The sequence below is a fragment of the Lacerta agilis genome, chromosome 8 (assembly GCF_009819535.1).
Source record: "Lacerta agilis isolate rLacAgi1 chromosome 8, rLacAgi1.pri, whole genome shotgun sequence".
In the NCBI taxonomy this organism is placed as follows: Eukaryota; Metazoa; Chordata; class Lepidosauria; order Squamata; family Lacertidae; genus Lacerta; species Lacerta agilis.
Window position 1 is genome coordinate 29,522,449 of NC_046319.1, and position 25,378 is coordinate 29,547,826.

The 25,378-nt window shown below is 44.8% G+C and overlaps 1 protein-coding gene across 1 annotated transcript in view; it reads right to left on the minus strand.

Annotated features, from left to right (window-relative positions):
- The window catches only part of ABCC12 (ATP binding cassette subfamily C member 12), a 55,394-nt gene extending 40,799 nt beyond the window's left edge, over positions 1–14,595 (minus strand). Inside the window, exons 1-10 of the mRNA XM_033157136.1 lie at positions 14,392–14,595; positions 12,958–13,131; positions 11,177–11,332; positions 7,992–8,139; positions 7,548–7,781; positions 5,340–5,513; positions 3,236–3,383; positions 2,233–2,381; positions 859–966; positions 138–410 (exon numbers count right to left, since the gene is read on the minus strand). Of these exons, the coding sequence (XP_033013027.1) occupies positions 138–410; positions 859–966; positions 2,233–2,381; positions 3,236–3,383; positions 5,340–5,513; positions 7,548–7,781; positions 7,992–8,139; positions 11,177–11,332; positions 12,958–13,131; positions 14,392–14,411 (1,584 nt within the window). The 5' untranslated portion in view covers positions 14,412–14,595. The remainder of the gene's footprint in view (positions 1–137; positions 411–858; positions 967–2,232; positions 2,382–3,235; positions 3,384–5,339; positions 5,514–7,547; positions 7,782–7,991; positions 8,140–11,176; positions 11,333–12,957; positions 13,132–14,391) is intronic.
- Positions 14,596–25,378: the final 10,783 nt, after the last annotated feature.

Genomic DNA, 25,378 nt, shown 5'->3' on the forward strand with positions numbered 1-25,378 from the left:
TTTCATGCATCTGACAGACACCAGCCCACAAAAGCTTATGCCATAGAAATGTGTCAGTCTTCAAGGTGCCATATGGCTCTTCCTTGTTGGACTTAACACGGCTACTCTTCTGGAAATTATCGTTCAGGTATACCTACTTTCTGCACCATAAAACTGATGTTGGACAGGACATTGCTACTACTGCACTCCTTCCCAGCACTTGATATCTGAGAGTGAGACGTGGTGACTCCGGTCATGGGTTGGGGCTTGCGTGCGCTTTTCACTTTCAGGACATTCTCCTTATTACTTCTAGCGCTGCTTTCACTAGGCAAATTCACCCATGACAAAGTAGCGTTTTTCAGGACGACAGCATTCTGGGGGTCCTCCAATACCATCACATAGGCAGGAGGAGTTTTGGTGAGCAGAATTTTCTAAAGGAAGAAAAGGAGAGAGGCAGGGTCGAGGATGGCACCCAAGAAAGTAATGCACAGAATTAACTTATTGTGTGATTGTGGCAGAGGTATGCTTGGAGTATAATGGGATGTCCAGAAGCTGCCTGTCTAGTCACTGGATTAATAAACTCTGGGAACTAGCCTGAATGTCAGAACTAACATTTAAAAAAAAGATCAAGAGCAAAGGGTTATGAACAGAGTAAAATTACTTGTACAGTTTCCTGTAATTTCCCCAGCAAGCAGCCTCTGGTGTAATAATACTGGTATATTACAGTGATATTGCTATAGCAGAAGTGTGATCCAGCGCAGGAACTCAGCCTAGATGAGGCTGTGGCCATTGTTTCTCATGCTCCCGCTGAACAAACCTAAAACATTTGTGTTGTTGTTGTTGTTGTTGTTGTTGTTGTTGTTGTTGTTGTTGTTTTACCTCCATTCTTTTAATAGCGACATTTGCTTCCGCAAAGGCTTTCACAGCAAACGGCAGAATGGCAAGTGAAAACCTCATGACGTTAAACATAGCAATCATGCTGAAGGCCTGAAAAGGGAAAGGAGTTAAAAGGCAGCTGGTATCATGGCAGACTGGGACTTTAAACCTCACTCCCTGCAGTCCTAGCCCAACACTGCAACCGCTACACCACCCCGACAATGGCAACATGGACTAAAGCTGCCAAGTTGCAATATGAATTTTGATGCTGCACTGAATTTCTCTGATGGAGGCTTGGGAGACACAGTTCCCCCTGTTCCCATTCCTTCTCCAGCTCTTTTGCCATATAGAACATAAGGAGCTGCATTATACTTACCCTCAAAGCGCTTGTCCGTCTAGCTTAGTATTGTTTACACTGACTAGCAGCAGCTCTCATAGGAACATAGGAAGTTGCCTACTGAGTCAGACCATTTGGTCCATCTAGCTTTGTCTACAGTGAGCAGCAGTGGCTTGTCAGTATTTCAGACAGAGGAAGTTCCCAGCACAACCTGGAGATGCCAGGGATTGGATCTGGGACATTCTGTATTTGCTGTAAGATGCCCAGGATGGCTGCAGAAATCCAGCCAGATGGGCATGGTATTCTTAACAACAATAATAATAATTCTGCATACAAAGCAGATGCCTACCACTGAACTATGGCCCTTCCCAATTTGCTGTGGAAGGAGGTAAACCAGGAATCCAGCTCATCAGCACAGGTGTGCAGACAAAAAGACCAACTCCAAATACTGGTTTTGACCTATAAAGCCTTGCATAACACAGGACCACAATACCCCCAAGGTTTCCAAGGGCTGCCTTTCCAGGTATGAGCTTACCCAGACCCTACAATCAAAGATCCTTCTCTGTTTGCCCCCCTCTAAGAGGTTTCCAGCTAACCTCTTAGAATGTTGGGGGGGTTTTATTTTAAAAAAAGGCATTCGATCAAGTGGACTAGTGGAGGATGGATGGGGTGATCTTTCTCATCTCTACCCCCCCCACTTGTTTAGTGTGCAGGTTGTAGATGAAGAGACTTTCCTTCCTCCACAGCTAGCATGGAAACAAAGCTGGCTGGTAGACAAGGGATGGAGTGATCTATTCTTCCTCCACTGACCTTCTCACTCTCACCTCCAAGGGATGCTATTCACTCACCATCACAGAATGTCTGGTCATCCATGGTGAACTACATGGTGAACAGGTGAGTAACCACATACAAAGCTGGAATAATGCTAGTTTGACCCTAAGTTTTAGGGTCCCAGAAAAATAATGCCAACAACTTCAGGGTCAAAATATGAAACTGACAAAATGATCATTGACAAAATGTAAATTGGGGCTAAGCCTTACAACAGAAGCTGTTAGCTCTTGCTTCAGAAGAATGTGGAAGGTGAATGTCAAGACAATCGCCGTGGTGGACACAATTGGAGTTAGGGCAGAATTCACGCTCTGTACATATCCAGCTTTTTCCAGGATTATTCTTTCATTTTTTCTGATGCCTGGGGAGGGTAAAATACATATTTCAAGCTGTTGTGATGTTAGCAAAGGGGTAAACCACAGAACCTTCTAGGCTAGGAATGCCAATACCCTAGATGAGCTACCCAACTGCAAGCAAATGACAAGACCCCACTGATTTTGGAGGCAGTGGTAACCCTTCCGCTAACAGAGCTGGGTTGAATGGGGAGGTTTAAACCCCTTTTTCCAAGCCTAGATGCCCTTGTGGGGAAGCAGATCACTCCTTCCCCAGTCATCAGATTGAAAATCATATTTTTATATGTATTTATCAGTTTTTATTTAATCAAAAACATAATTTGATAACATATAAGAAATACAGTAGAGAGCACAACTGAACGAAAAGCAAACCTACAGAAAAGGTACAAATTCAGGTTGCCGCATTCACAATCCCTGGGAAGAATAATTATCAGGATTGGAGGCTTGCGCCATGTCCCTTTCAAAGCTTTGTTCTGTCTTTAGGTATCAGGATGCTCTCCTTGGGGGTCCTATATTCTCCCTTGAAGCCGAAGAGCTACTAAGAATTCCAAACAGTAGCATATTTCACTGGGGGGCATCTGAACACTGGCTGCCGTCATTTGTGTATAATGCCCCTCCCATGCTGACCTGCATGGATCAGCTGAGAAGGAGGGCTGTGTGCTTGTACGTGCCACATGGCAGGTATGCAGTGGCAACATCCACTTTTGGCCACACCACCTATTCTAGACAATGGAATGCAATTTTGCAAATTATAATCTCGGATGACCACTGAAACAAAGACAATTGCAGGTAACAATCCACTTAAGGAACTCAGCTGAAATGTAAGAGAACTCTTCCCCCCCCCCCCCGCCGTGCCCCATACCTTTGACAGTATTCGCAAAAGATTTCTCCCAAGCATACATTTTAATCAGCTTGATGCATGTTAAAATCTCAGACATTACACGCACACGCTTATCCGTCTTCAAAATGGCGGCTCTTCGGAATACAGATGTTATCTTGGCTATGAGCATCTACGGCAAATAAGCAAAATGTGAAGAGAGAAAACAGTTAATATAAGAGAGAAATACTAACGGGCCTTTAAAAAAAAGCCCTTTCAGTGTTGGGGAAGGTTCAAGTAGCTCAGTGGTAGAGCACACGCTTTGCACTGAGAAGGTGCCTCTCCCCCTACTCATGGAAGTAGCCTGGTAGCGCCCCCAAAGGGCAGTGGGATTACGTGGGTAGAGACTAAGAGGCAAGGGGGCGCTGGGGGTTTAAATTACTATCAGACTTCGGAAAGCTAGTATGACTGGATCAAGTTCATCAGTTTTGTTGAATCGATTAAACTAAATAGTTTTAACTGGATTTTGAATAAATGTGCAATTGATTGTTACTGTTATGAACTTTATTGTGCCGTACAAACCACTATTATCTTATCTGTGGCGTGCAAACCACTATTCTGAAGAATGCTTTTCGTAGGGCGCACAGAGGAATGGGTTTACGGAACCAAGGGGGCTATGGCCCGGAAAGAAACTTTGGGAACCTCTGGCTTAGAGGACACACCGGTCAGAAAGTTCTTGTTCAACTTCCTGACCCTCAACAAGAACATGACAGAGGCAGGAAACGCCTAACTTCACCCGGGTACAAATAAGTCCAGTGTCATCCAGTGAATAGGCTATGGGCCCTTCCAGGCAAGGCGCGTTCAGGATTATTTGGGCTCGTGGTGGTATGGGGACCATTACACACAATCTTGCTTTCAGCCCTGTTTGCGCCTGAAAAGGTTTTGAGAAGGACATACCGCTTCATATCCACTCCTGTAGCTTCCTGCTGAAATCCTGTGACATTTCATACTACTAATTTTCCAGGTTGTGCTGTACAAATGTTGTACTATAGTACAAGGGTGACGCCCCAGGCGGCAGTAACGCGATAATACTGGGGAAGCATCGCAGAACAACTAATAAAGGGGAGTGGTGTGTTGATGCCCAGGGATAAATCTACCACTATTATTGCATCAGTGGCCGTATTGACACGCTAGGCATTTAAAGCACCTATCCCGGAGGATTCTTGGAGCTGTCGTTTGTTAAGGGTGCTGAGAGTTGTTAGGAGACCCCTCTACTCCCCTCCCTGAGCTGCTGTTCCCAAAGTGCTTTAACTATGCATCCTTTTCTCAGGGAACTCTGGGAAATGGTAGCTCTGAGAGGGGAAGTGAGGGGTTCTCCTAACAACTCTCAGGCACCAATAACACACTTCAGCTCCAAGGATTCTTTGGCAGAAGTCATGACTAAAGCAGGACCAGAGTGCTTTAAATGTATGGTGTGAATGAGGCCAATGATATGTTGCAGAATATAAAGGTAAAGGGTAAAGGTAAAGGGACCCCTGACCATCAGGTCCAGTCGTGTCCGACTCTGGGGTTGCGGCGCTCATCTCGCTCTATAGGCCAAGGGAGTCGGCATTTGTCTGCAGACAGCTTCCGGGTCATGTGGCTAGCATGACAAAGCCGCTTCTGGCAAACCAGAGCAGCGCATGGAAACGCCGTTTACCTTCTCGCTGGAGCGGTCCCTATTTATCTACTTGCACTTTGACGTGCTTTCAAACTGCTAGGTGGGCAGGAGCTGGGACTGAGCAACGGGAGCTCACCCCGTGGCAGGGATTTGAAGCACTGGCCTTCTGATCAGCAAGCCCTAGGCTCTGTGGTTTGACCCACAGCACCACCTGGGTCCCGTTGCAGAATATACCCACCAAAAATGCCCACCCATCTAGAGGTTCTCTAGGCACCTTTTTTCTAAAACAGTTATTGACATAAACTTACTTCGCCAAACCTTTACCAGGCATTACAAATATAGGCCATCATAAAACATCCATATATAAAATTTTCAAATATATACAGATAAACAGCCATGTAAAAAAAAAAAATTGTAATAACGAGGATTTTCATTGGAGTTTCTTCCCGCTAAATAGTGCCACGATTATGTAGGAAATGACTGTGTTACCTGTACAGGTATGAATATAATATAAAGAACCAGCCCTAGGAGTGCTGTGGGACCAAGGATGATGCAGGAGTAGATTGTGCCGATGATCATCAGCAGAGGTACAGCAAGTGGCAGGGGACAAACTAAAGCAGCGTCAAATATTCGATAGCCATCATTGCTTAGCAAATTGATCATCTGAAAGATACAAAGGAACCAAGAGTGATGCTGTGACCAACTGGTCAGAAGGAAGAATGAGGGAGAAATTCAGTTTGGTTCACATTTAAAGACAAACCTACTAAATTTGTACTTTCTTAAACAACGTGCGAGAAATCCTTGAAGTTCCCACTTTTCTGAATTTTGCAATGCAGTTCTCCTGTACGTGTAACGTGTACCAAAATGCATATACCAGAATGACATGTGCACAGACATCTAATATTAATAAAAAATATACAAAAATGCATTATCTTGAGGAAATGGCTTGCAAAAATGTGTGTTATTAGTTCAAACTGCTTACATCTATTAAGAGAAATTTGCACTAATATGTCAAATTTTCATGAGGGCTTAAAAAAAAAATTAGAAGAGTGTTGTGGAAATGCAGACTGGAAAAATGAGAAACTCGGAGAATCAAAGTCGTCAGAAGTGATCTTGTAATTAAAGGTTTTCGATTCATTGTCAAGGCATGTATAACACCCGGCTCGGCTGATGTGTAACCACCTGGTTTATAATGCCAGCCTGCTGTTCTGGATCTTCCTGAAGGCCTACCTAGTCCAGCATTCTGTTGCCCAGCAGGACTAAACAGAAGTCTGCAAGTAGCACAGGAGGGCAATGGCCCTCTCCCACTGTTGTGCTCCATCAACAGCTGGCTCTAGACCTGGAGGAAGCATCTGGCCATCATGACTTGCAGTCACTTATAGTCTTATCCAGTGACAGGGGCGCCAACTTGGGCCCCAGGTTATACCATATTGGCCCGAATATAAGCCGCACCCACAAATAAGCTGCAACTTCAAAATTCGGGGGGGGAGAGAAAAAAGACATTCCCCCATGCTCCCGGACTGCCAGCAGCCTCCCCCCCTTCTCTCTTCTTTCCGGTGTCTTGGGGGGGGCTTGGGGGCAGCAGGCAGGCTGCATGCCATTGCCCCATGCTCCTGGGCTGCTCTTGGAGGGGAAGGTGCCAGCAAAGCGGTGCGACTCCCCCCTCCCCAAAGAGCAGACTGGGAGCATGGGGCGATGGCGCGCAGCCCGCCTGCTGCTCCCAAGCCTCCCCGGAGCCGTTGGGGGAAAGGGAAGGTCGTGAATATAAGCCACACTTTAACTTTTCGCTGTCAGAATTTGGAGAAAAAGTGCAGCTTATATTTGGGCCAATATGGTAGGTGCCCAGCGCATGTGACGTGGCGTCATGATGTCATGCACCCCACGGCCTCAGAACCTGACTTTAGGTGGCACTGGAAGTCAGGTTCTGAGGTCTTGCAAGGCCTCGGACAGCATCTTTGAGGTCTCCCGAAGCCTCAGACATGACTTCCGGTGCTTCGCGAGGCACTGGAAGTGACGTTGGGGGCCCTGCGGTGTGGGTACTGAGCACCCCACAACAAAAATTGTCTGTGTGCTTGGGACCCTCAGGGCCCTCTATAGCCGGCACCCCTGTCCAGTGATCAGAGCAATCCTTTCTAAAATATTTTCAGCTGGAAGGCCATGTTCCCGCGTGAGAAATATTTTGAGGGCTGTATGGCTGTAGTGGGTGGAGACAAAGGGAAAATGGGTGAGGCAATGAATTTGACAGGAAGTTGCATGCTAGTCATTCAGGTTTCTATATAAAGACACACACTCCACCTAGGCATGCAAGAGGCATTATCACATTTCAAGGGAGCATTCCAGATAGAGGAGAGTGTGCAGCAGGAGCAGTGAACAGTGTGGCCTGGTGAGAGGGGGTGTGGCCTGAGAGGGGCATGGCCTGATGAGAGGGGTGTGGCCTGGTGGACCACATATGGTCCTCCTGTCTGAGATTCCTCCCCGCTGGATGTAGCGCTGGACTATGACCCAGAAGAGCAGTGTTCAAATGCCTGCTTAGCAAATGAAACTTGCTGGCTGACCTTGGGCAGCCACCATCCCTCATTGCAACCTACCGCGTGGGGTTGTTGTGAGGATTTAAAAAATGGGAGGAAGATAACCATGTGCACCACCTTCAGCTCCTTGGAGGAAAGGTGAGCTACAAATAAAATAAAACCGACTTACTTCGCTGACAGAGATGCATGCCAAAGTCTTAAATGACAGCAGCTTCTCAAATGTCAGGGTCGACATGGCAACTTTTAATCGGATAGCGGTGCGGTAGTTGATGGCCCAGGCCATTGACCAGAAGAAGACTTTGGAAAACTCTGTGATGAAAAGGGCTATGCAGAGGCCAATCCCATGGACGAGGTCCCAGGAGTGGTCTTCACTGTGCCGCAGGATGTTGTGGATGATCACTGTCTGCAAAAAAAGTTTCTCGGTTACTTTTCAGGGTGGGGAGATAATCTGCCAAATGGAAGGTATGCTGGCCGAGGAGGAGGATGGGAGCAGCAGTTCAAACACATCTGGAGAGAGCCAGGTTGGCGAAGGCCACCCGGCAAGTCCTCCACCACCCACCTTCGAAACACACATTTCAAGCGTGTTTATAAATTGTATTTCCACGCTACTCACCGGGCCCAAAGCACCAATAACAACTGAAATGATGTTAGCCGATATGTCTACCAGAATCCGGGTCCTTTGAAATTTAAACACCACTCTGCGTAAGGAAGCTTTATTGGGACCGACTTTGGCCAGCTCTTCTTCCCAAAGGCGTTGCAATCTGTTAAAGGCAAACAACCGCATTGCACATTTCCTCCACTCGCAAGCTGGTTGGAAGAGACCCACTTCTGATGGCTAGCTACAAAGTCAGTGCTGAACAGATGACCTTTGCAATTCTATGGGAGTAATTCATTTGCAATGAGCCACTCCTAGTCTTCAGTTGGCAACCACACCATTGGGCAGCTGCTGGGGCCCCAGGGGGCCAGACCCATCAGATCCAGACACCCCTACCCTAGGTGCCTGGCTTCCTGGCTGGCTCTCAGACCTCACCCTGGTCCCCTCTGGGCAGTGGCATAGCAAGGTGAGGTGGTACCCGGTGCGGAATTTTTTTTGTCACCTCCTCACCTTGAAATTCCCCCTCCCTCCCTCCACCCCCCATCAAAGAAAGCCTTCTCCCCCTTCCTCCCTCGGGTGGTGTCACCAGATACCTTAATTTAGATAAACATCTCTCTAACAGGCATAGATAGACCTTAATGAAATCTGTCTTAATCCTTATTGAAAGCTCTAACTGTGCTAGTTGTCATCTTTACATACTGTGGTCAAATAGCTCCACAACTTAAAATGATTTATAGATGGTACTTTACACCAAGTAAACTAGCAAAGATGTATAGTCAGAATCAGGTATATGTTGGAAATGTAAAGAAACAAAAGGTACATTTTATCATATGCAGTGGACTTGTAGAATAGCTAAGGGATTTGGAGAGATGACACATAATGAGATGAAAAAATATATATTTAAGAGGACTCCCCCCCCCCGGTCAAAAAAAAAACAAAACCAACCCAGAAGCTTTTCTCCTAGGGATAATTGGACCAGATGTACAAAAGAATCAAAGGAATTTGTTTCTGTATGCGCCTACTGCAGTGAGAGTACTGTATGCCCGCAATTGGTGGGAGGATGCAGTACCTATAAAAGAGGGGTGGCGGTTGAAATTTATGAAATATGCTGAATTAGTAAACTTAACTAGTAAAATCAGAGAACAAGATGAGACAGCCTTCAAAGAGAATTGGGAAATGTTTGTAGGTGGGGACTTGGAGGAAGGTGAGCACCAGAGCGGCATGTGCTGTGCACCTGGGGGCGGGGTGATCTGCCCAAGGGGTGGGGCGATCAGTCCACGGGCCGATAACGGTATGGTGGTGCGATCCTCCCGGTGGGGGGTTATCGTGGCATGGCAGCACGATCCTCCCAGTGGGGAGGCAATTGCGGAGGCACAATCCTCCCGGTGGAGGGCCTATGTCGGTGTGGCGGCACAATCCGCCCAGGGGGGATTTTGTCACACACACCCCGGATGACTCCTGGGGCGCGCCACCACCACCGCACCCCCTTCCTACACCCCTGCCTCTGGAGTCATAGGACCAAAGGGGACAGTGAGCCAGGGAGAAAGTTCAGGCATGAGTGATACTACTTGGGAGGAAGGGGGAGACATATGTAGGCACCTGCCTAGATCAGGGCCTTGCTGGTAGTTCAGAAGGGATGGCACCTCCAGCTCAAATATAAGCTCTCATTTTGACCTGTATCAATGCTGAAGCAAATGCTCCACTAATAATTCTAATATCCAGTGTCAAGACAAAAGATGCCATGCTGATGGCCAATGTGGATGGTGTTAAAAGGGAGGACAGAGCTATCAATTCTATGGTATGTATTCATTAATTAATATTGTATTTATATACCACCCATCATCAAAAGATCTCACAGTGGATCACTAGATAAATAGTGTGATGGCCTGGGAGTCAGACTCTGATGCTGAACCTGAGGGATCCCAGCCTGCACAGGATTCCCCGCCTCCAGAACCAGCTGAGCCAGGGCCAGGGCTTGAACCTGAAGGATCCCCACCTGTGCTGGATCCCCAGGTGCAGGCATCAGCAGAGTCTGCTCTGGCTCCTGATGGGAGGGAGGACCCATTGCCTGCAGGGGCTCCACTCCCAGCCTCTTCAGAGGAAGCTGAGGCAGCCCCTGGGTCCAGTAACCCACCAGCCTCTCCTGAGCTGCAGAGGCTCAGGACAGAGAGGCGAAGAGAGCTAAGTGCTTTCAGGAGGAGTGCTTGCCTCCAGGCCCGGAGGAGAGGTGAGTCTCCGGAGGATCGGGGCTGCCCTAAGCATAGGGCCAGATAAAAGCCAGCCAGACCCAGCCCAAGTTGCGTGAGCAACTTAGTTGCAAGCGTATGCTCAACCTGCAACCTTGTGCCTGCACCTGCCTTGGACCTTGACCTGCTCCCTGCCTTGCTCCCCGCCGGACTGACCTCCTTCGGACCCCTAGACCCAGGACTGGACTTGGACCTCGCTTCACGGACAAACCCCTGGGGCCAGCACAAATAGGGATGGAAGAACACAAGGCTATTGCTACCTTCCTTGTTGGCACATGATGCTCTTCCTTCCAATGATATGTGAAGCAGCATGGAAGACCGCACCTCTGAGCAGATGCAGAGGCCTTTCAGCTTGGCTACTAGCTAAGAGGTCTATGTCTTCCCTTCGGAGGCGGCATGCCCTCTGAATGCCACTTTGCTGGAAATCGCAAGTGGGAAGAGCACCAGGGCGCTCAGGTTCCTACTTCCAAACTTCCCACAGGCACCTGGCTGGCCACTGTGAGAACAGGATGCTGGAGCAGCTGGGTCTTTTTGACCTGATGCAGCAGCTGGACCCTTCTGGTATTCCTATGTTAAGCCTTCCTGAACTAAAGAATGAGTAACAGGCCTTACAGGGGTGCCTGGGTTTGGGTGCTCACAGATGCCGGGTCATGGCGCCAGCCCTGCTCATAAGGTGACACTGCACAAGAAAATTACAAGGAGACTGGATGAAATCGGGATCATAACATTGCATGCACACACAAAATTGGGGGGGAGGACAGTGGCCTCCCATCCTGTTCCCCTGAACTTTACATGAGTGGAGCAGCAAGAAGCTGCAAATAGTGTTGTTTCCTAGCTAAGAACTGCCTATTACACTCAAGTTCTCGAGAGCCGAGATCGGCGTGGGGACATGCAAATGATCGTTCCCTGCATGCAGAAAAAGCTCTTACATATACCGGTGTGTCAAAACCCTGCTACCTTTTGGTGTTTGGTTCTGAGCTATCAAGGGGAGACAGGGGAGGCAAGGAGTCCATGCTGAGTTTGTGCTTGAATCCTCGGAGCATGAGGTACGAGAGCCAAGAAAATGTCGCAAATGAGAGCAGCCCCGCGTTGTCTATTGGATTCACAGCTGACCTGCCCGGGAGAGGGGAGAGAGTAAAATGAAACAAAAATCTATTGCATTGCTAGCAAGCTGCCTTCTGCTGCATCAGGCAGTTGGTCCATCCAAACTCCAACACTCTCATGGGTTTTCTCCTAACATCTAACTGAGTGGTTTGCAAATTTTCTAGGGTTACAGCCCCTTGGTTCCATAAACTTATCCCCAATGCCCTCTAACCTATGAAAAGCATCATTCGGAACAGTAACAATTAATTGCACATTTGTTCAAAATCCAATTGAAACTATTCAGTTTAATTAATTTGACAAAGTGGATGAAGTTGATCTAGTGATACCAGAAACTGCATGTGTGTGTGTGTGTATAACACATTCTTAACTAACGAAAACATAAGGGTACGGGAAATTTGAAGCACAAACTATTTACATATAGCTACTTACCAAATATGTACAAACCTTCACCTGACACAGATGTGCCATAACTAATTCACAAGGAAATCAATAGCTATTACCAATAATTGGCTAAATACAAATAAATGTGGCCAAAAGGAAGTAGCTCTGAAAGCGATAAGATTTGTTAAAGTTTCTGATTTTTAATGCGGGAAGTCACACCCCAATTGAAGGTCCCCAAAAGAATTGGGTGTAATAGTTTGCACTTCTTATTTGCTATCCTTTCGTTGCTTATGTAGATCATTCCACTGTTCATATGTATGTATACTCTTCTGTCCTGTATGTTTCTCCCCTATATTTCTATTTGCAAATATGCTTGTTAGTGCAAACCCAGTTCATGAAAAACCAAGGGTGGAGAATGTGTGGCCCTCCAGATGTTGTTGGACTACAATTCCCATCATCCTTGACCACTGGCTGAGGCTGATGGGAGTTGGAGCGCAAGAAACATATTGAGGGTCACCATCTCTGCTGCAAATGGCTTTTTTATGCATACCCCTGTGTTATTTATAATTCATTTATTTCTTGACATTGGCAGAACTTGGAATGGTATATCTAGAGTGCCAAGCACTGACCAGATCTGGACCTGCTAGCTTCAGGAAGTTTCTGATTTTATCTTAGAAAGGAGGGGTGTATAAACATCAATGAAATAAAATAGGACTTCTTTTGTTCAATATCATGGTAACATTGCATTAAACAGAGAGAGACATAAACAGAATCCTTTCAAAAGGTCTGTCTCTCGTCAATCAGTGTTAAGGAGATGCCTTAACATTTCAACGGATGGAGTATTTTTTATAGCCCAGAGATTCACAAAAGAAATTCACCTTTCAAAATAAATAAATAAATAAATAAATAAATAAATAAGGTGCACAGTTTCATGCCAATCCACAAGTTTAAGGTTTTTTTGTTTGTTTTTGTTTTTGCTGGCCTTTTCCCCACGACGAACGAGAGGGTGCAAATGCTATTCAAAGCAATCTTTGTTAAGCTGTTTGCATTCTGATTATGGGAAGGGATGTAGCTCAGTGGTAGTGCATCTGCTTTGCATGCAGAAGACGTCCCCCGCCCCGGTTCAATCCCCGGCATCTCCAGGTAAGGCCTGAAATCCTAGAGAGCTGCTGCCAGTCTGTCTTGACACTACTGAGCTAAATGGACCCAATGGTCTGACTCGTTAGGCACCTTCCTACGGTCACACAACTTGCCTTGCTTTCAGGCGGATGGGGACCATGGTGTCCAAGCTTGGAGAATATTTCTGGTGGAAGGACTTTTTGGCAGCGACTGTGTTGAACCCGGGACTCAAGCAAGACTCCGACACGTACACCTTGCCCGCTTGCAGATCCCATGGCTCATCGTTTACGGTCCGTTTTCTCTTCGAAGTAAAAAGAGAGGAAGGGAGAGAGGCTATTACTTTAACGACAAGAAAGAAAAAAGTTGTTCAACAGTGGAACAGGCTGCTTCTGAAGTAGCGGACCATCCATCATTAGGAGGTGACTAAGGTTGATGGCCATAAAGAAGGTTGATCACTGAAGAATCTATGCTTTTGAATTATGGTGCTGGAGGAGACTCTTGAGAGTCCCATGGACTGCAAGAAGATCAAACCTATCCATTCTGAAGGAAATCAGCCCTGAGTGCTCACTGGAAGGACAGATCCTGAAGCTGAGGCTCCAATACTTTGGCCGCCTCATGAGAAGAGAAGACTCCCTGGAAAAGACCCTGATGTTGGGAAAGATTGAGGGCACAAGGAGAAGGGGGCGACAGAGGATGAGATGGTTGGACAGTGTTCTCGAAGCTACTAACGTGAGTTTGACCAAACTGCGGGAGGCAGTGGAAGACAGGAGTGCCTGGCGCGCTCTGGTCCACAAAGAGTCAGAAACGACTAAACAACAGCAAGGTCAATGGCCACCTATCAGGGATGGTGTATGTAACACTGGGTTTCCTGTGCCTTCAGGGATCATACCACATGGCCTTCCAACTTTAGTTTTTATTTTTCGAAAACTTAGTTTGCTTTCCTATCATTGGTCACCATTGCTGTGGGGCAAGATACCCACAACTATCAATGCCGAGAACCCATATGCAAGAAACCATTTTCATTTGGGTGGCAGAAAGAGTTGGTTGGCTCTTCAGGAAGTAAGGATCCCAAACTGACAGGGCACCATTTACTGGCTCTGCTCAGCTACGATCCATTCCTCCCAAAGAGTGTGGAAGCCAGATGGGGGATTGCCCAGACGTTAACAGACTGACTGGGGCCACAAGGCTCTCGTGGTTGCTAACCTGGAAAGGGAGTGGCAAAGGGAGTAACAAAGGGAGTGAGAAAGCTGTGGGAGGTCAACATAGCACAAACATAGTGGACCTCCCCAGTCAATTCTCCCCTGCAAATACCTCCCATCCCTGAACTTATTTTTCCTCCTGGTGGGCTCCAAAATAAAAGTGTGTCCATTCAGGAGAAACTGTATAAAGGTAATACAATTACTTGGAGGGACTTGAAACAGAAAACTATTGGGCAGGCTACTCTCCGCTTAAGCCACCCTCCTGCAAATGCTTCAGGCTGCTGCATTAAGGTCACAAAGCGGGGAGCCCCATTTTCCACCCTTGTAATCTCTAGTTTTGCCCTTGGATATGGTGGGTTCAGCACTTATCTCTTTTCTGGCCCTGCCATCTTCTCTTCAAGGTGACTCTTCTTGGTGCTCTGGCTAATATGGCTCCCCCTCCGTCCTTCTTCTCACTTGCTTGCCATGTTAGTTCGCTTCCATCTGGAAGGAAGCTTTTGTCTCGGTCATTCTGCTCAGACCAGCTTCTCCCTTTCCAACTGCCCTGCTCAACGGTCACTCTGAACCTGCACGGAACATTCCGACATCTACGCAAAGTTCCTTCCAATGTTGATTCCTGTTAAAGAAATACCAACCCAAACATTCTGTCTGGAGGGGTGGGGTGGATGAAAAGCCAGAAATGTCTACTGAGATGCTCTGTGTTAGTCTAACATAAGAACCACACGCTGGATCAGGCCAAGGGCCCATCTAGTCCAGCATCCTGTTCTCACAGTGGCCAACCAAGTGCCTGGGGAAACCCAGGGGGCTGTGTATCGGGGGGGGGGGGTTGTGTGGAGAGAGTCTCCTCCTTTAAATTCCTGGGAATTTACCTTAGTGAGGACCTCACTTGGAAAACCAACATAACTCAGGTGGCCAGAAAGGCCCAACAGAGACTCCATTTCCTCAGGGTCTTGCAAAGGAATAATGTTAAACAACAGCTGATGAACTCCTTTTACCGGTCCACAATAGAAAGTGCCCTTTCATATTGTATCACAGGGCGGTATGCTGGCCTGACAGCCATGGACAGAAAGTCTCTACAGAGGGTGGTGAATACAACACGTGATATCATGGGCTGTCCCTTGAGTCCGCTAGATGACATCGCAAGGGATCGTTGCCTTAGGAGAGCAAGAAAAATTCCCAGGGATGACTCACTCCCTGGCCATCACTTCTTTAATCTTCTACCCTTGGGCAGAAGGTATAGAAGTATAATCAGCCGTACCAACAGGGTAAAAAATAGCTTCTATCCGTAGGCTGTTAGGCTGTTGAATGGAAAATAACATAGCGAAATTGACTTGAGAGGTGGTGTGTTGTTCAATAAGTGATTGAGTGTTTGGGGGGGGAGGCTTGTTTAATTTCATTGTACACAGGTTGTACAATGACAATAAAGGTATTATTATTATTATTATTATTATTATTATTATTATTATTTCCATCAAAAAATACGCATTCTTGTACACTTCCTACCCTAGGAAATGCATTGCAGCACATGCTATTTGGCTGGAGAACTGCACAGCAAAATTCAGAGAAGAGCAAATTCTGAAGGACAGCTGCATTACAGTTGCTTCGGAAAGTGATAATTGAGCAAGTTTCCCTTTATATGCAAACTGAACCCAATTCCGCCCCACTCTACTCCCTGACCCTAGTTTTGGGCTTTGATCCCAGATGGAGCCCAAGTTAATATGTGTGCAGAATGGAAAATCTCAGCAGCTACAGCCTCTTGCTTCTAACTTAAATATTGTTTCCTGCTCCCTCTAGTGACCAACGTTTCCAGAAGCTTCTGCTACTGAATATACAGTACAGTCATACCTTGGGTTGCGCTCGCTGCGGGTTGCGTTCGCTGTGGGATACAAACGCACCAAACCCGGAAGTACCAGAACGGGTTAGATACAGGTTTTGGCGCTCGCGCAGAAACAACAAATCACAACCCGCGTGTGCGCAGACACAGCGCTGCGGGTTACGGACACTGTGGGTTGCGAACGCGCCTCCCACATGGATCACGTTCGCAACCCGAGCGTCCACTGTACTACTTTCCTTTGAGTAAAAGAGTACTGGAAACCTGCCCCAGTTCCTGGAAGATGGAAGTTCTGGGGCACTGCATGTTTTTAGGACAATGACCATTGTTTAACCCACAAAGCCATGGAACTTCCAGGGCATAACATTTTGGGGGACTGAGAAGGTGGCCACAAACACAGCTGTAGCTGACCTGGAATTAAGGAGCCCCTTGGATGTCAACATCATCAATGGCCCCAAGCAGCTGCCTGGGGGATGACAGGCACTGAGGCCCCATATCCTAGAGACTTAAGGGGTCTTTCTAACATTTGCTTATTTACAAATATGCAGGCAGAACATGAGATGAGGCAAAAGGGTGATTATCCAAAGAAGGACATCCTCCCCAGGGAGCAAGCTGTGGAGCCCTGGAGGCTGCACCTTCAGTTCTGGCTAACTCCAACCGAGTTTTCTCTCTGACTTTTTGGACTGCTGTGTTTGGGCTCCTCCAGCTGAGCTGTTTATGGAGCATCCATCCTGATTTGCTTGAATACAGCAAATGCAGCGTTTAGACTATGCCCAGCCTTTATTGGGCATTTTTTTCTGTTTGGTTTACAGAGTAGAGGTTATACGACAGTGCAGGTTTTTTTGTTTTTTGTTTTGCATCTTAATCATTTGTTCATCCCACGCTTTTTGGAGCATTTGCTCAGCACCCCTCTAACCCCAGAAAGTCAGGTTTTCTCCCAAGTGGATTTATTGTACTAGTAATGCTTTAATCCACTTTAATTGCATAAATTTCTGGCATGAATCCCTTTAACAACATAGTGAGAGTCTGGGGGCACCCAGCCTGGGGGCATACATTTGCTTACTTCTTTCAGCTGAAGGGGTGTCATATTATCTGAGATCAGTTGATTATCTCATGAGAGAGAGAGAGATTCCTAGCTATTAGGAGACATTCTCTGATCCATAAACTCCCTTTAATGGAACACCAGCAGACTATTCCAGACTTAACAAATAATCTGACTAGCAAAGGAATAGCTGCCCTAACAATAATTTTACTCACATAGGTCAAACCAGTGACCCCATTCTTATCTTCATCAGCCTTGTTATTGCTGGATTCTGAAACACGTGTACTAATTTTCCCGGACATTGTCTTATGAAATCAGAGCTCTGGGTTCTGCAGAGGGAGAAAATTAAATATAAACATTATTTGCAAACACTTTACAAAAGATCAGAAATGCATATTCATCTGTATCAATTTATGGAACTGCCCGGGAAAATTGGTGAGATTTGCACACAAATAGCAAATACCAGGGAGAATAAATCAATGCAGTTGATTCCCTGCCCATGGAATGGTTTGCATCTGATTAATCTTTGCATCTAGAATAAAAACTTCAGGTTAGTGCAATTAATATCATCCCTCAGTCAGACTGTTTTACTGATGCCCCAACACAATAATTTACAATTCAGAAAAGAAATTATCATCAATGGATACTCTCTCCCTGTCAATCTCTCAATTCTCCTGGTGGAGAAAACATCACTGTCTAGATTTGAATTTTCTCTTTTTTGTGTGTGAGGCTCATAAACCGATATTCCTAGCATGTAACTATTGTGGAATGATCATCCTTCAGCCAACAAATATGTAGACAGGATAAGGAGGAAATCTATAAAGCTTTGGAGACTGATCTTGAAAGGGTAGAGCTGGGGGGGGGGAATGTCTTTCTGTTGCATGGTGTTAGCTGCAAAGAGCATTCTGAGGGTTTATTCTTGCCAGTTGAGGAGTATCCGCAGCTGCCAGCAGGTCTTGGCACAAATTCCATGCCCAGAGCTTAAACAACCAACTGGCACTAATTCCCAATCCATCTGAAGAGGAATGAACAGAGATTCTTTCATGCCAGGGCACAAAAACTGATTAAGGAATCATGGATGGCTCAACTACACAATATAGGTAATGGTTGCTGCTGCTCTTGTTACTGAAAAGGAGCTGAATTGGTTTAGAGTAACCACTGAACTGGGCAGAAGCTGGTATGAGTAGGCTGCCTGCCCACTAGCCCATTTGTAGCAAAAAGAAAAAGAAAAAAAAGTGTAGTTTTGCTCAGTCCATAATCATTCTCGCTCATCCTCAATGTGCTGCTTTTCATTCTAGATTGATTCTAAATCTTGCCATCCACAAGGGTGGGGGTGGTTGCTTGATATGCATTTGAAACTCCTCCCTTTGATTAGGTTATTCATACATTTTGCTCCCTGCACATGCTCCAGCTGATTGAAGAAGCTTGACTGACCGGACCCAAAGAGCGCTCGCCAATGGTTCCTTGCCATCCTGGGGGGAAGTGGGTGTTGCAGGGTTCCGTCCTGGGCCTGATGCTGTTCAACATTTTTATAAATGACTTGAGTGTAGGAATTAGGGGCGCTCACCAAATGTGCAGATGACACCACGCTGGGAAGCGCAGCTAATACTTCAGAAGATAGAATAAGAATTGAAGATGACCTTGAAGGACTGGAGAACTGGGTCAAAGCTAACAAAATGAATTTAATTAGGGACAAAGGTTCTACACGTAGGCAGGAATAATCAGATGCAGAAATATGGGGAGGAGGACAGCAGTACATATGCAAGGATCTAGGTGTCTTAGTAGACCCCTAGCTTAACAGAAGTCAACCATGTGATGCAGCAGCAGCAGATCAAAAGACAAAACAAAACAAAAATTAATGCTATCCTAGGTTGCATCAACAGAATAGTGTCCAAATCAAAGGAAGTAATAGTACCACTCTATTCTGCCTTGGCCAGACTCCCCCAAGAGTCCTGTGTCTAGTTCTGGGCATCACAGTTTAAGTAGAATATTGACAAATTGGAATGTATGCAAAGAAGGGTTGTGGGAGTTATAGTTTAGCCAGGCGTTGGCATACCACGCCGCTCTTGTCTAGATAGAATAATTAGAATAATTAATATACAGTGTTGGCATACCACACTAAATTAGGTAAGCTACAGAGCTTCATTTGGCATACCATTTGGCTCTGTGGGCACCAAGTTGGGAAACACATGTTTAGGCAGAGCAGGAGAACAAAGGAATAGGTGGAAAAGTACTGGAGATCATGAGGTGTTTAGAGGAGGGGGTGAGTGATAGAGCTCTAAGCATGCATCAGGTCACGTACTCAATGAAAGGAGGAAAAGGGTGTGTTATTAGGAGGGGCTTTCCATATTTGGTATTGGAAGGCACACCTTTCCTTATTTGGTCTTTGGAGTTCTCTGTGTATGTTAATGGTTAACCTAGCTGTGAGTTTTCAATAAAAGGAGCCCCCTAGAATGCTCTGGGCGGCCTTCCCTTCACATCATCCTGTTCATCGCGTCAGTTAATTTCCCACGATCAACAATATCTAATATTGGTTTTAATATCTAATATTCCATAACAACAAAGGGTGACCAAGATGATAAAGGGTTTGGAAACCAAGCCTTATGAGGAACAGTTGAGGGCGAACTGGATGTGTTTAGCCTGGAAAAGAGGAGACTGAGAAGAGGTAGGGTAGCCATCTTCAAATATCTAAAGGGCTGCCATATGGAAGATGGGACAAGTTTGTTTTCTTCTGCTCCAGAGGGTAGGACCCGAATGAAATGAGAAATGAGATTTTAACTAAGTATCAGGAAGAACTTTCTTTCTGGTGAGAGCTGTTTGACAGTAGAATGGACTTCCTCAGAAGGTGTTGGACTCACCTTCACTGGAGATTTTTAAACAGAGGTTAGATGGCCATGTCAGGGATCCTTCAGTTGTGATTGGATTAGATGACCCTTAGGGGTCCCTTCCAACTCTACAGTTCTATGATTCTGTTTAGAAGATTTACAGCCCACCATTCAACATTTGTACCAATGGGGGTGTACAACATAAAATAAATTACAAAGCCAAATTCATACATAAACATCAACAAGACGCTAGAATGAGCTTGTTGAAAATAGATAGGAATAAACACAGATGGAGGCTGCTAAAAACAGCAGGGGTAAGCTAAACAGTCACCCACTTAAGAACACCTAAAACGCCTGCGCAAAGCAGATAAGCTGTAACTTGGCGCTGAAATGATGACAGCGTCAGTGCTTGTCGTACTTGTAAAGGAAAGGCATTCATCAGATAGAACAGTTGCCTGCCCGATCTTCTGGTCGCTGCATCCAGGATCAGAGAAAGCAGCCTTATTCTGAGTCAGGCCACTGGCCCATCTAACCTCCATACTGTCAACACCCCAGGCCACGTGATCTGCACTATACATTTAAAGTGGTATCATACCACTTTAAACAGTTGTGGCTTCTGCCAAAGAATCTGGGTAAATGGAGAATGTTTAGGGTGCTGGCAGTTGTTGGGATGCATCTGTTCCCTGCACAGAGCTACCGTTCTCAGAGTGGTTTAACAATCAACCCTTCTTCTCAGGGAACTCATCCAAATGCTAAGGCATAATGTCATCAGAAATTAGGGAAAATGTCAGACCACTTTTCATGTATGCGACAACTGCAGCCAGGATCCTGGTGGCAAGGAATTGGAAAAGCGAAAAAATTCCTAAAGTGGCTGAGTGGCAGGTTCAAATGATAGAATACCTACAGGTGGCTAAGATTTCAGGGAGAGTCAGAGGCTATTCGAAACAGAAGGTACATAATGAAATTACCGGTACTGTAATAACAAAAATCTCCTGGCAGAACTCCAATGATTCTTGCAAAATAAAGACTGTGAATAATAATTTTCTTTTCATCAGAATTAAGAAAAATATAACATAACCAGATACTGTGTGTTAAATAGCAAAAGAAGAAATAGTACGAGAGTATTTGGAAGTCATTTTTAATTTTAATTTTATTCATTTTCTCTTCTTTCTTTCTTTTCTCTCTTCTTTCTTCTTTCTTTCTTCTTTTTCTTTTTTCCTCTTCTTTTTTCTTTGAGCATGTAAAGTACATACAGATTAAACCTTAAAATGGGGAAATGTGTATTGTAATGCTGTGAAGTGTAGTATATGATTAAGTATGGTAAAATGTACCTTATATGGTGGTTTGTTGTATACAGTACGTTACTGATGTTTGATTAATAAAGATTTTTTTTTTTAATGCTAAGAAGAGAAGCTCAGGCAATGATCCTTTAAGACAAGAGAGATGATTCAAGTGTGAGCCCATCTTCATCTATGGCAAGGGTTCCCAGACTATGGTCCACCAGCTTCATTTAGGTGGTCAGTGGTGTGGCTGTGGATTTGTGGTTGAGGATGGGAAATGGCACATCCATTGAACTAAATATTTGCCTTGCTTTTCTCTTGCATTTTTTATTGCTTCTTGCATTTCCTACATTATCTTGTATGTATTGTGATTGTATTTACTACCGAGCCAGGTTCAAGGTCCTTATATTAATTTACAAAGTCCTGAACAACTTAGGTTCTGGGTACCTTCAAGGGCTGCCTGAACCCTTCTATCCCAGCTTGATCACTGAGATCATCTGCAGGAGCATCGCTGGTCGTTCCCCGAGTTCGCGAGGCTCACTTGATGACAACAATAAGCCGAATCCTTAGCAGCATCATTGGACCAGTTCAGTGGAACACTCTGCTAATAAAGATTCAGCAGATGCCTTCTGTTTCTGTTTTTAAATGCCTGCTGAAAACTTTTCTGTCTTGCCAGGACTATGCAGACAATTAAGAATACATCCTCCCACAATGGTTAATGGATGTCTGCTTTTAACTTTTTTTAACATTCTTTTTACTGTGTATATTTATGTATTTTTGTTGTGAACGGCTTCTTATGTTGCTATATAAACTCTTCTTATGTTCCTATGTAAGCAGATTTGTTTCCGCTTATTTGCAGAATCCTTCATAGGGTCTCTTAATTAAGAGTGAAGGTTCAGAAAGGGGTTTTTGCATGGGGTTCTAACATCCTTGCGACGAGCATCTCTGAACCTCAGTGCTTAATTCTGACATCCTCACTTCTTGACAAATCTTTCTAAATCGACTGAAACTCCCACAATTTGGAAGTGGAACAACAAATTATGCAAAGGGGATGCAAATTTGGCTAAATTGCACACTTTATTCTGACTGACAAGAAGCAAATCTTTTTGGCACAGGGTGCAGAGCGTGCCGATTAGCAAATGAGTGTGAAATTAGTGTTATTAGTCATTCTTTGCTTTCTTCATATTGATTTGGGAAATTACATACTTTGTCTTTTTCACTTTGGTCATTAACATGGAGGATATTTATTTAAAATGTCCGCAAGACAATTAGCAAAAAAAAAAAAAAAAAAAAAAAAGGAGAAAGAAAGCAAAAATAAACCCCACTCTGCTGTGAAGCAAAAAAAAAAGGTGTCGGTTTTGTGGACGTGTTTTGCAGCAAGAACGCCTGATAGAGAGAAGCAGCAGAACCTCAGAGCAAAAGGGCATTGTTAACTGAGTGTTAGAACAGGACAAGCGTAATTGAACAAAAATGTTCACATGAAGTTAGCAGCTGTTTCCAGGGGACTGGCTGCTTGTAAACAATGGGCAAGATCCACCCTGCATGGAAAGTGTCATTAAGCACTCCTCCAGATGGGTGGGATTTTGTATATTAGAGAACCAGTGTGATGCAGTGGTTAAAGTGCTGGACCATGGCCTGGGAGACAAGGGTTCAAATCCCCAATTGGCCATGAAGCTCACTGAGTGACCTGGGAATAGTCACTGCTTCTCAGAGATGCACTCTTTCACTATGACTTAGTAATTATTATTATTAGTAGTAGTATTTATTAATTTTATCCTGCCCATCTGGCTGGGTTTCCCCCAGCCACTCTGGGCGGCTGCCAACAGAATATTAAACAGAATAAAACTTCAAACATTAAAAACTTCCCTAAACAGGGCTGCCTTCAGATGTCTTCTAAAAGTCAGGTAGTTGTTTATTTCCTTGACATCCGATGGGAGGTTGGGCGCCGCCACCACCGAGAAGGCCCTCTGCCTGGTTCCCTACAACCTCACTTTTCGCAGTGAGAGAACCACTAGAAGGCCCTCGGAGCTGGAACTCAGTGTCCAGGCTGAACGATGTGGGTGGAGACGCTCCTTCAGGTATACTGGGCCGAGGCCATTTAGGGCTTTAAAGGTCAGCACCAACACTTTGAATTGTGCTCGGAAACGTACTGGGAGCCAATGTAGGTCTTTCAGGACTGGTTCCAGTTACAGATAGGTAGCCATGTTGGTCTAACGTTGAGACCAACGAAAGTTCATACCAAGAACAAACTTAGTTGGTCTCTAAGGTGCTACTGGAAGGAATTTTTTTATTTTGTTTTTACTATGTCTTAGGAAAAGTGGAGCAGAAAAACAGCCCCACCTGGAACATTCGTGGTATAAAAAGTTACAGGATTTCAGCACTGCTTGGAAGTGAATCACAGGGTTGTCAGACCTCGCAGGACAAACCTGGAGAGGGCTTGTATCTCCAGGTGAGCGAGAGTGATTTCCCTACCTAGTCTCCCTAAGCAGGTGAGAACGAATCATCTCCTCAATTCAGGTGGACCTGAGAACATCTCTTTTAGCTACGCATCCGGAGGGCTGCAATTCCTCCTCCCTTAGTCTATATAAGGGGAAGTCAGTAGCTCTTCAGGGCTTCAGACAACAGTCTTTCCTTACCCTACTTGGAAATGTCAGGGGTTGAGCCTGGGACCCTGTGGAAGCAAAGCATTTCCTCTGCCACTAAGCAATGGCCCTTTGTAAGCATTCATAAACAAATGTTTTCAATGCAAGCAGTCTAATGAAAGGTGCTGAGGAATTATCTGAAAGTGTGTTTCTTTGAAGCATACTCAGTACTCAGATTTACTACAATCTTAGACGAGTTTAGAATTACAGCGAAGAGCACATTATTTCCTAACTTACTTTCCTACAGCGCTTTCAGATAATTATTATTTCTAGAGAAAGTAATTCAAAGGATTAAGACAGAACTAATGGGGCACTCCAGATTTGAGCAACTGAAAACAAGAATCTACTTGTGTTGGCTACAGATCAAAGGTATTCCCAAATGAAAAGACTCATTTGGTAAGTATTTCCAGAATCAATATTCACTCTTGCAGGTTTCAGGCTCCAGAGTAACAAGAATTTTTTGATGAAGTGGATGTCGGTAAGGAAGTGCTAGAATTAAGAGGTTACCCAACTTGCTAGAATAAAATAAAAGACTACCTCTTACCTACCATGTCATGTGAGATCCAGCTACCTTCCTTTTAACAAACTACTTTTCCGTGTCCAAAAGTTTTAATAGTTGCCAGTGTAATTAGTCCAAAGGTTTGTTTTGATTGCAGATGCATGATGCTCAGTCGTGCATGAGGCCCTGAGATCCCTTCATCCCCTTAAGAATTGCATGGCAAGGCTGTTGTCCCAGGTGATATCGCACAGCTAGGAATAATTAATTTCCCCGAGATTTCTCAGACTTATGATAGCTGAGACGGTTGGTTCATGTCTGCATTTATTTATTTCTGGATTAAAATGGGAGTTCTGGTTGAAGGAAATGGGTGGCCTTGGAGAAAGCAAAGGAGTTAAAAATGTTAACCCTTAAGAAAAACGGCTGAGGTGTATAGTCTGGGGACAGTTCCAAGGACTAGTTGGAAAGACCTGCCCCCCAGATCTGAGGTTCCCCATCCCAGGAAAAACAAATATGTTAGTCTTTAATATGTTACTCTTCGTTTTTAAATTGTTTTTTATTAAAAGATTTTCCATAGGTAACAAAAGTACATTCAGCATCTGTTTTCAAGTCATAGAGTCCTTCATATTGGTCAGTTACAGTCATTTTGAGACATTCTTGTTATAGAGAAGTTTTTGCTGCAATTGAGAAACAAGGTCACCCCACCAGACTATAAACAGGTGCAATTTTCAGGTGCTGAATGGCATTAGTTGACTGCGTCACTTCACACCAAAAGCAAAGCTGTGATAAAATCTCCCAAAGCTTGCAACATTTCATAATTACTGTTCTTATTCAAAAAAGTGAACAGAGGAGGCTAAGAGGCTTTTTACAACAAGTGATGCTATAAAGCTTTTATTTATTTATTCACAAGCACCTATTAATCTGGGATGTGCCACTTTGCTATCATTAATGCAAGAGAGATAAACTGACTAAATGACTTGCCAAACATAATTTCACATTTCAGAATGTAGACGATCTGAGGGGGGAATGGCAAATTTCCAGTGGCATAGCAGCTTCAAAGCAGCCCTTAAGACTCAAGGATTTCAGATAGCTCTAAATGCACCTGTGCACAATTTATTTTGTTTTCAATCAGTGCTTTATTTTCTATATATATATTAAATATCTGAGGGGTTTTTAGGCAAAGGAAATGTTTTATTCGATATATATATATATATATATATGTATATATGTATATATGTAT